General features: G+C 42.0%; 1 protein-coding gene across 1 annotated transcript in view; it reads left to right on the top strand.

Moving 5' to 3' along the window:
- Positions 1 to 467: 467 nt before the first annotated feature.
- Positions 468 to 9,519, top strand: part of LOC124013227 (teashirt homolog 1-like) — a 28,642-nt gene continuing 19,590 nt past the window's right edge. The window contains 1 exon segment of the mRNA XM_046327479.1: positions 468 to 1,470. Within this exon segment, the coding sequence (XP_046183435.1) occupies positions 1,431 to 1,470 (40 nt within the window). The 5' untranslated portion in view covers positions 468 to 1,430.

Below are 9,519 nucleotides of genomic sequence, written 5' to 3'. Positions count from 1 at the left end.
ACAACAACAAAAAACTCCTCCCAACTGCTGCCTGTATATATATATTTTTTTTTCAAGATACAGAAGCTTTGCAATCTAATATATGGTCTAAAAGGTTAATTAATGAAAAAATGAATTTCAGAAGAGAATTGAATATCAGAACAGATACAGAATATCCCGTCAGTGTTCTTTTCTGTGTTTTTGTGTTGATCATTTCTCTCCATTTTGCAGGCCATGTAACATGAGGACAGTGGCATAAAACATGCAGTACGTGTAGCCTCATACACTCAAAACGAATTTGGAGAAAACCAACTATCATAATACATGGACGTGGAGAGTATTTTTTTTCTCCAGAGCATTGCATTGGACATGGGGTGTTTTATTATCCTGTTATAGAAAAGAATTGGGGGAAAACAACAGAACAATTAAAAAGATTGACAGGTGGGCTCTGACTGTCAGAGTGACGCTTCCAGAGGGGTGGAGTAACAGAGAGGCAGGAAAGGCAACTCGATGTGTCTGTCTATCAGTTGAGCCTGTCTGATCAGTCGCGCATCCCCGGTACATATTTCTCACTGCGGAGACGAGACTCCAGCTTCACTATGTGGAGTTTAAAAAAATAAGCAATAAATCCACATTCGTATCGGTTCATGGAGTCGCTGTTGGCGTTTCGTTTGTTTATGAAAAGTCTTTGGAGCGGTAATACATCAACTGTCCACATGAAAGCCGAAAGGGCATCGTTTTTGTGAGCTTCGTCGGAATAGGCTATCCGAGCCTAGCTGTGGGTGTTTAGTTTGCGCGAGGAGACGGATTGGCGGCATAGCCATTTGATCTGTAATGCGGTGGAGATATGACTGACACGGACTGATTGACATAACCCTCTAATGACAATCTCCTTCTATCCCATGTTGTGTCTACTTGCAGAGATTGAACCACGGAACAGCACCTGTGCGGAAATACAGTTTGGAACGTTGTCCATCGCCGTGGAAGTTTGATACATTGAAAGACTTTTACTTTCAACGCGAAAATCTGTTATAAAGTGTCGTTCCCGGGGTTGGAATCCTTGTTTTTTAATGGAAGCTCCGTGGACTGAAGAAGCTTTTGGCGGCTGTCCATGTTCTCCACTGCTAGACTGAAACCTAAAACAGAGGTCTTATAAAAACTGTTTTCAACTCAACATTTCCAGAGAAACATCATTTTGTTGAGAGACAGGCTATTTGTTTCTTCACATTTGACAAACATTCGCTGAAAGATGTTTTTTTTAAATAATACTTTCACTGACGTTTAGATTTCCTTTGCCACTCAAAAGAACGGGAATCAATTTCTATTCAGATTCTATTGAAGAGAAGGACAAAACTACGTTATTTTATTTGGTTTCGTCAAACTGGTTTCCTCTTAGGTCGTCTTTTATTTTGGTCTCTGCATGAAAGTCAAGCGGAAAGTCTACCAGCAGCATGCCGAGGAGAAAGCAGCAAGCGCCAAGGCGGTCCGTAGGTAAGTACAACTACAAGTCTATTTCCCCAATTCCCTCCCATAAAATACTCTCAAGGACGCATTTTCCCATCCTTATTTCAAATAGCCCTAAGTAGACACACATTCGAAACATAAATATAGCTTACTATGTTATACATATTTAGCTACACTCAAAAGGAGATAAACATATATTTTTTGGTCCAGAAAAGTATTTAAGCCTAATTCGAATACTTTCCTCTTAATTTTTGGCACGGGTTCATATTCACATATAGGTTGTCAAAACCCATAGGCCTATTGAAGTTTTACACACATAATATACCTAATGCAATTGGACGTGTGTTTGATCTAGTAGCATATCTTCGGCTTTAAGTACCCATGAAAAACTAGTCGCTGGCGCGTAGTTTAAGTCTCTGCGTTACACTCGGGGATTGCCATCCTTGATTTGATGCCTGATTGATCGTCTGTCATGCGACTACCTTTGATCTATTCATTCCTGTTAAGCGTCAGTAAATCATTCACTATGGAAACACGCATGCGCTTGACAGCTTGAGCCACTCAATGGACAACTTTTTTCCCCTGTCGAGGAGCAGGAGAAAAGACAAATTGAAAGAAAAGTTCCCAAGCGGGGTAAATACTTTGCGATTAATGACCATGGGGGGAGGGACAAGGGATGAAGTGGAGGGAGGGTTCTGGGGCGTGTCAAGATCAGAAAGTAACACTCAAATACTCTTAAGAGTACCTACAGTACGTCGACAATATCATCCTCAAAGAAGCAACTTTAACTTTCCCCCAGACTTACTAGGCTACTCTTTACCAATGCAATACTATACTCAACCCACAATAGAAAGAGCTTTTTTCAGAGTAGCCTAAATTCTATCCTAGGATATAGACTATGCACACTTTTTTTTCCCGGCTTTGATAGTGCGTTTTTTTCCCTTCTATTTTTGGGGAGGTGCACAACACATACGAGTTTTCTCCGAAGTATCATGAAAGATGACCAGAGTTGAGCCTGTCATTTTGGAGACGTTTTTTCTTTGTCTCTTATAACATGGAATGATTGACAAGGATTTCCACCAATCACCTAATGAGAAATCTGCCTTTGAAGTTCAGGCATTAACGACTGCTGCTGAACAAAACAGTTCTAGAATATTAAACAGACTTTGGAAATGTGAAGTTAAGCAGGTTGGGAGGGAGTTACTTTTAACTCTGTGGGGTTGTGAATTCAGCTTTAAAGCAGAAATATAAATGTGAGGATATTCTGGTATAAATAGGTGATATGGATAAACTAGTGAAAAAGTTGTTACGAATGAAAAGGGCGCCAGGGAAGGGGTTTTGTCACTAAGCATGTAAGCTACAATCAACTCCTAATAAATACAATGGCCTGAGACTGTTGTGAATGCATGTACTAAATCAGAGCATTCAATAACCTTGTGCAAAAAAACATTATTTTGGACCGGTGAACTGCAATGCACTTCAACATAGTATGCACATATCCAATATGTACACTTAAAGGGGACTATATTATGTGCTTTAGCCTAGTTTTACCATGCACTGAAATGTACAAAATGCTGCTGAATTATCTGACCCAGCAGCTTGTGCACTCAACCAAGCCATCAGCTCCCTGCTCGACTCCCATCCAGCTTTTGAATATTGATTTAATTGTCTGATTTGTGACGGGAACATACATCACTGGCAGTAATGGTCAATCAAAACTTGGCAGGCATCGTCTTTCCATTATTTCCAGTGTGTGACACATGGTGGTCTCCATCAAAACACTGTGACAATAACTAGTTTGTTTGAGTGTGTGTGACAGAGACTTCTTCATTACTGAAAAAAGCACCACTACCCCACACTTACACACACAACCCAAATCATGTATTGAAAGTTAAATAAAATTCTTGACTTAAACACACACTGCAGTCAGGAAAATAAGAATGTGAAAACAACTAGCTTTGTTTTGCTGAAAAGCGATTGAATATCACTGTTTTAAAATGGAGGTCCATGCTTTATTGGTGAATTCTAGCCCCTTGGATGCCGCTGTACCTTGTGTCTAGTATGGCCAGTAACTATACATAATCTCCCCTCCATTTGTAACAACATGGCTGCATCTGTTCTTTTTGGCAGTTCCATTCAATGCGGTGCAATCCGAGCAGCATCGACTTTTGCTGCAGTCATTTGTTGACATTTGATCTCCGGAGGGTGCTTCGTTTTCATTTTGGGTGTGTTTTATCACTCTTATTTGGAGTGACCTGCAAGTCCAGGGTAGGCTTACTGTACTTTGATACATTTTCAAGCCAGAGCTAAAAAAAAATTGGTAGCCTATATAGAGCTAGTGTCATTGTATATAATAGTTTCTGAACAAATGGGTCCAGAGAAGCTTTGTTATTTTCATACTAGAGCGTATGGGTGGCATAACCTTTGACCTGCAAATGCTGCTTAAATATTTTGTACCACAAGAGTGCAGAATGCCAATATTCTCTCCAAGGGGGTTATGAAATTGAGGCCTTGTCTTGTAGTACTAATACCCTTTGTCACTTATTGTAATAAGTGTTGATTTCAGGACAATTTTCTTCTATACCTCTACACTAAAATGTCACGATAAGACCTACCTAGGAAAAACTCCATAATATTCAGATACTTAATCATCACCTCAATGACACCAAAACAAGAAACGGCGACCAATAAAAACACACCTTTTCTGTGACGTCGATCTATGCCTCCTTTTCTCCCCAACTAAACCCTGCCTGCTACATGAAAAGGAGTCTCAGTCTCTTAATTATCACCCGAGGGAGGGAGGGAAAAATAAGTCAAGCCTCCTCCCTTCGTACGACGACAAGCGGGCGGCAGCTAGTGGCATCGTTAGCACGACTCCATAATTATCTGGGATGCTGACGGATCTAGCGACAGGGCCCAGCCGATTAATGCTGACAAATTCAGCAAGGTGTCAAGTTCTGCAGCTGGCTTGATGTAATCAAGTTGATATTAGCCCAGGTCCCCACACACAAGGCACATTTGCTAACACACACACACACACACACCTCTAGTTGCAGTATTAACTCAATGATTTCGAAGGGGTTCAGGGTGGGGGGCTTGCAGCTTGGTAACAAAAGGACTATCTGGCTAATCAAGTTGAAGTCGCCGAGGCAAACGAACACTGCTAGATAATGGCTGATCTAAGTCGTGTTTCCATGAGTTTTGTACAGGTGTCCTATAACAGGGTTATAAGATGTGCTGGTTTAGGCATCAGTACATTGGATATGTTGTATTGCATATTGTCCTGCATCACGCTGCTTGATTTCTATCTTCCATCTGTACAGTTTGTTATGAAGCGTATGTTCCATTACGAACAGAGATTGTGTTGCGTACTATTGGGGTTTCTCTTCCTGTGTTTTCAGACTAAACGTTTTTGTAGCACTGCAGCTTTGCAGGTTGTCAGGTCTCTTAAACTAAGCTGTAGTACAGTATGTGTGAGTCTGTGCATGTCTGTGTGTAGCAGCCACTGTCTCTTTACCCTAGCTATAGTCGGGGATATGCAAAGTGTCATTAACAGTCGACATTGACTCTAGTAGTCGATAGTCATGTTTGCCCCCCTATTTCTCAACGCAAATAGTTTCAATTTGCATGTGGGGTCAGTAGGCCTATAGGAAATCAAAGAGTTACACACACATATATACACCCACCCCTCCACACACATACTCCCGTTCCTCATCTACGTGGAGGTTAAGTGACAAATGAAGATCGATGACTGCTCTTATGGAAAAGAAAGGGTGTTGAAAATATGCCTGGATTAAAAGAGCGCCGGGAGAGTGGCGGTGTGAAGGCGTCCGCCTCAGGAGCAGCGCCGCCGAGGTAAAACTATACCTGGGTTTAACAAGCTTTCTCTCTCTCACACACACATACATACATACATACATACATACATACATACATACATACATACACACATACACACATACACACATACATACATCTTTCCACATCCTCCACACCTACAACAATGAAGAACTTGCTACAATCCTGCAGTTTAGTCTTCCAGTACATGTATGGGAAACCATAGTATCCAAGGAGAACGGAGCAGCTGTATTTCCTCTTCATCTCCCCCTCCCTCGGTGTGGCTTGACATCTCATCTGTCCACTCGTTTCTATCAGCGTGAGACAGAGGCGGAGAGCGAGACGATAAAATAAAAAGAAAGAAAGAAAGAGCGAGTCATGACCTGGAGAGGGAGTGGAAGTCCAGAGTACACTCTCTTGAGGTCAATGTGTACTCTGGGGAGTCCCTGGCTGAACGGGTTCCATCTAAGCCCACGCTCTGTGTGTGTGTTTTGGAGGAAGTTGTGTGTTATTGTTACAAAGCAATGTGTATGTTATTTTTTTCCCCCCGCCTTTCTAATGTTTCCTTTGACCTTAGAGGATAGGGGTCATTTGTAGGCTTATACTCCAGTCGTCTCTGAGCATATGTCAATGCTTCTGTGTGTGATTGAGAATGTGGACGTGTGTCAGAGTCGTCTGGGTGTTAACTGATAAGTGCCAGACACATGGGATTTTTGTGGCGGGTGTATGATGTTAGGCAGTCCTTTGTCAATTAGCTAAAGCAACTGGATTTCGCTGTGTACTGACACAGTATGACCTCTTCATTTTTCTTTTGTTTTAACAAACTGTTAGTTTTATGAGGAAAAGATTGATAGGACTGTGAAGAGCCTGTTTAGTGCATGTGGCACAAGGCCAATATTATATTTTGGACAGTGACTTTCAGCCAATACATTTAAGCAAATAGTATTTGTGACCATATTTAGCATTGATTATATTTAATCTGAATGACCAATTAAAAATAAACTAAATGCATCTCTCTGATGTCTGACTTTGTTGATTTTTTTTTCCTGAAAGGCAGTTACATTCTGGAACCTTGTGTAGCTCCTCCCCAACTTCCTGTTTCCTACTTCCTGTCTATATGTACTAAACTAAATCATACAAATAAAAAGCATCTTTATTATTTCTTTTTATTTCCATAACAGAAGCTTTGAACACTAATGTGGTAGAGTGCATTTAACGGAGTGAAGGGAAGACAGAAAAATGTAGGAAGAAAGAAAAAGGGGGGGTTGTGGGGCTGCGAGGAAAAGGTATTAAAAGTGACAGATGAACAGGAGTGGGGAGAAATTCTCCCCCAGCAGCTGTGACTGCTGCCATTACCCTGACAGGTGTCAATTAAGAATTACTGCCAAGGCCCCCAGTCATTTCTACTACACCCACCCCAGCTGTGTTTGTGTGTGTGTGAGAGAGAGAAATAACACTTTACCCTTGTCGCTGTGTTAACATGTGGCCACAGTCGCAGCCCCCCCATTGAAAATGAGCCGTTGGGCGGCAGCTAGCTGCGCTAATCAATAACCAGTGTATTAGCAATTATTTTGCCCATTGATTTACGAGGGACAGTAACTCCCCACGCAGTGTTATTAGCCTTTAATTAGATGTCTACACACACACACACACACACACACACACACACACACACACACACACACACACACACACACACACACACACACACACACACTTGCACACTGCCCTGTTGCCAGATGGATATATGTTGCACACACACACACACACACACATACTGTCCTACAGCTTGTTGCTAGGTGGATATATAGTTCCTTAGAGGCAGCAGAGTTTAGAACAATCACTCTCTATCATATCACAGGCCCTACATTTGATGCTGAGGAGCCTTAAGACCCGTGGGCAAGCTGAGGGAGGGGGCAGAATGAAATACAGGTCCATTTCAGATAGTAGTTTCATTGTGTGCACTTGTACTCTGGATGGAGGCTTTTGATAGGGTAGAGTGTATTAACGACTACTTAACGGTGGCAACCTTGTTCCATATTAGCTAGTGGAATCATGCTAACATAGAATCAAGTCACCTGTCACGAACAGCCAATTGACACTTGACAGTTTTCATGACATCGGCATCAGTTTCCTCATGCTTAGAGCACGCAAATACTACGGATGGATGGGTGTTGGAGTTTAGTGCTCCCAAGTAAATTGTGCGAGGACATTCTTCGGATTCATTTGACGTCTGCTTTGATCAAATATCAGATTCTCTTCCTATCACTCAGAGGACATTTCATTTTATCCCATACCCAGATTAAATATATTCCTCGAATAAAAAGCATTCTCAATTGAAAATCTCCATTTTAAAATTGCTTTTAGTCCCGAAGACCAGTCCCAAAATACTTTGAGTGCATTTCTGTTAGCCAGCCCCAGTGAAAATAGTATGTTGAACCCCTAATCAGTGGCTTGTTACACAGACTTCAGTCTATAAGGCTTTCCTGACACAACAGGAGCATCAATAAGCCATACGCATCTGTGACTGAACTGCCATACTTGGAGAAACATCTACTAACAACAACACATTTAACTGAAATGTAATATGTGCCACTTTACAAGACGTTGTTGTATCATCTTGTAAAAGTTTAATTTGAAATGTGTCAAGCCCTTGTTTTGTTTTCCCTAACTTACTTGTAGGGTTAGAGTCAAGATTTTTACATTGCGATGCTACTCGTCTTTTTGTCCCTTCATTCAGGATACAGGGCACTCCAAGTGGGCTGTCATGTGCCTTTTTACTGAGGAGTGGCTTCCGTCTGGCCACTCTACCATAAAGGCCTGATTGGTGGAGTGTTGCAGAGATGGTTGTCCTTCAGGAAGGTTCTCCCATCTCCAGAGGAACTCTAGAGCTCTGTCAGGTTGACCATGGGGTGGCAGGGTAGCCTAGTGGTTAGAGCGTTGGACTAGTAACCGACAAATCTGTCGTTCTGCCCCTGAACAAGCAGTTAACCCACTGTTCCTAGGCCGACATTGAAAATAAGAATTTGTTCTTAACTGACTTGCCCAGTTAAATAAAGGTAAAATAAAATATAGTGCCTTCGGAAAGTATTCAGACGGCTTGACTTTTTCCACATTTTGTTACGTTACAGCCTTGTTCAAAAATGGATGAAATAAAAATACTCTGCAATCTACACACAATACTCTACAATGACAGAGCAAAAACAGGTTTTTTTGGTGTTTTTGCAAATTTGTTAAATAAAAAACAGAAATATCTTATTTACATAAGTATTGAGACCCTTTGCTATGAGATTCGAAATTGAGCTCAGGTGCATCCTGTTTTTATTGCATCCTGTTTCTACAACTTGATTGGAGTCTACCTGTGGTAAATTTAATAGATTGTACTTGATTTGGAAAGGCCACACTGGTCTATATTAGGTCCCACAGTTGACAGTGCATGTAAGAGCAAAAACCAAGCCATGAGTCAAAGGACTTGTCCATAGAGCTCATAGATATGATTGTGTTGAAGCACAGATCTGGGGAAGGGTACCAAACAAATTGCTGCTGCATTGAAAGTCCCCCAAAACACAGAGGCCTACATTTTTAAATGGAAGATGTTTGGAACCGCCAAGACTCTTCCTATACCTGGCCTCTCGGCCAAACTTAACAATCGGAGGAGAATGGCCTTGGTCAGGGAGGTTACCAAGAGCCAAATGGTCAATCTGACAGAGCTCTAGAGTTCCTCTGGAGATGGGAGAAACTTCCTGAAGGACAACCATCTCTGCAACACTACACCAATCAGGCCTTTATGGTAGAGTGGCCAGACGGAAGCCACTCTTCCGTAAAAGGCACATGACAGCCCACTTGGAGTTTGCCAAAAGGCACCTAAAGATCTGAATGCCAAGTGTCACTTATGGAGGAACCTGGCACCATCACCATTGTGAAGCATTGTGGTGGCAGCATCACGCTGTGGGGATGTTTTTTAGAGGCAGGGACTGGGAGACTAGTCCGGATCGAGGCAAAGATGAGCAAAGTACAGAGAGATCCTTGATGAAAACCTGCTTCAGAGCGCTCAGGACATCAGACTGGGGCGAAGGTTCACCTTCCAACAGGATAACGACCCTAAGCACACAGCCAAGACAACGCAGGAGTGGCTTCTGGACAAGACTCTGAATGTCCTTCAGTGGCCCAACCAGAGCCCGTACTTGAACCCGATCAAATATCTCTGGAGAGACCTGAAAATAGCTGTGCAGCAATGCT

The sequence above is a fragment of the Oncorhynchus gorbuscha genome, linkage group LG24, assembly GCF_021184085.1.
Source record: "Oncorhynchus gorbuscha isolate QuinsamMale2020 ecotype Even-year linkage group LG24, OgorEven_v1.0, whole genome shotgun sequence".
Classification (NCBI taxonomy): Eukaryota; Metazoa; Chordata; class Actinopteri; order Salmoniformes; family Salmonidae; genus Oncorhynchus; species Oncorhynchus gorbuscha.
Note: the sequence above shows the minus strand (reverse complement) of the source record. Positions and strands in the feature narration are given on the sequence as shown.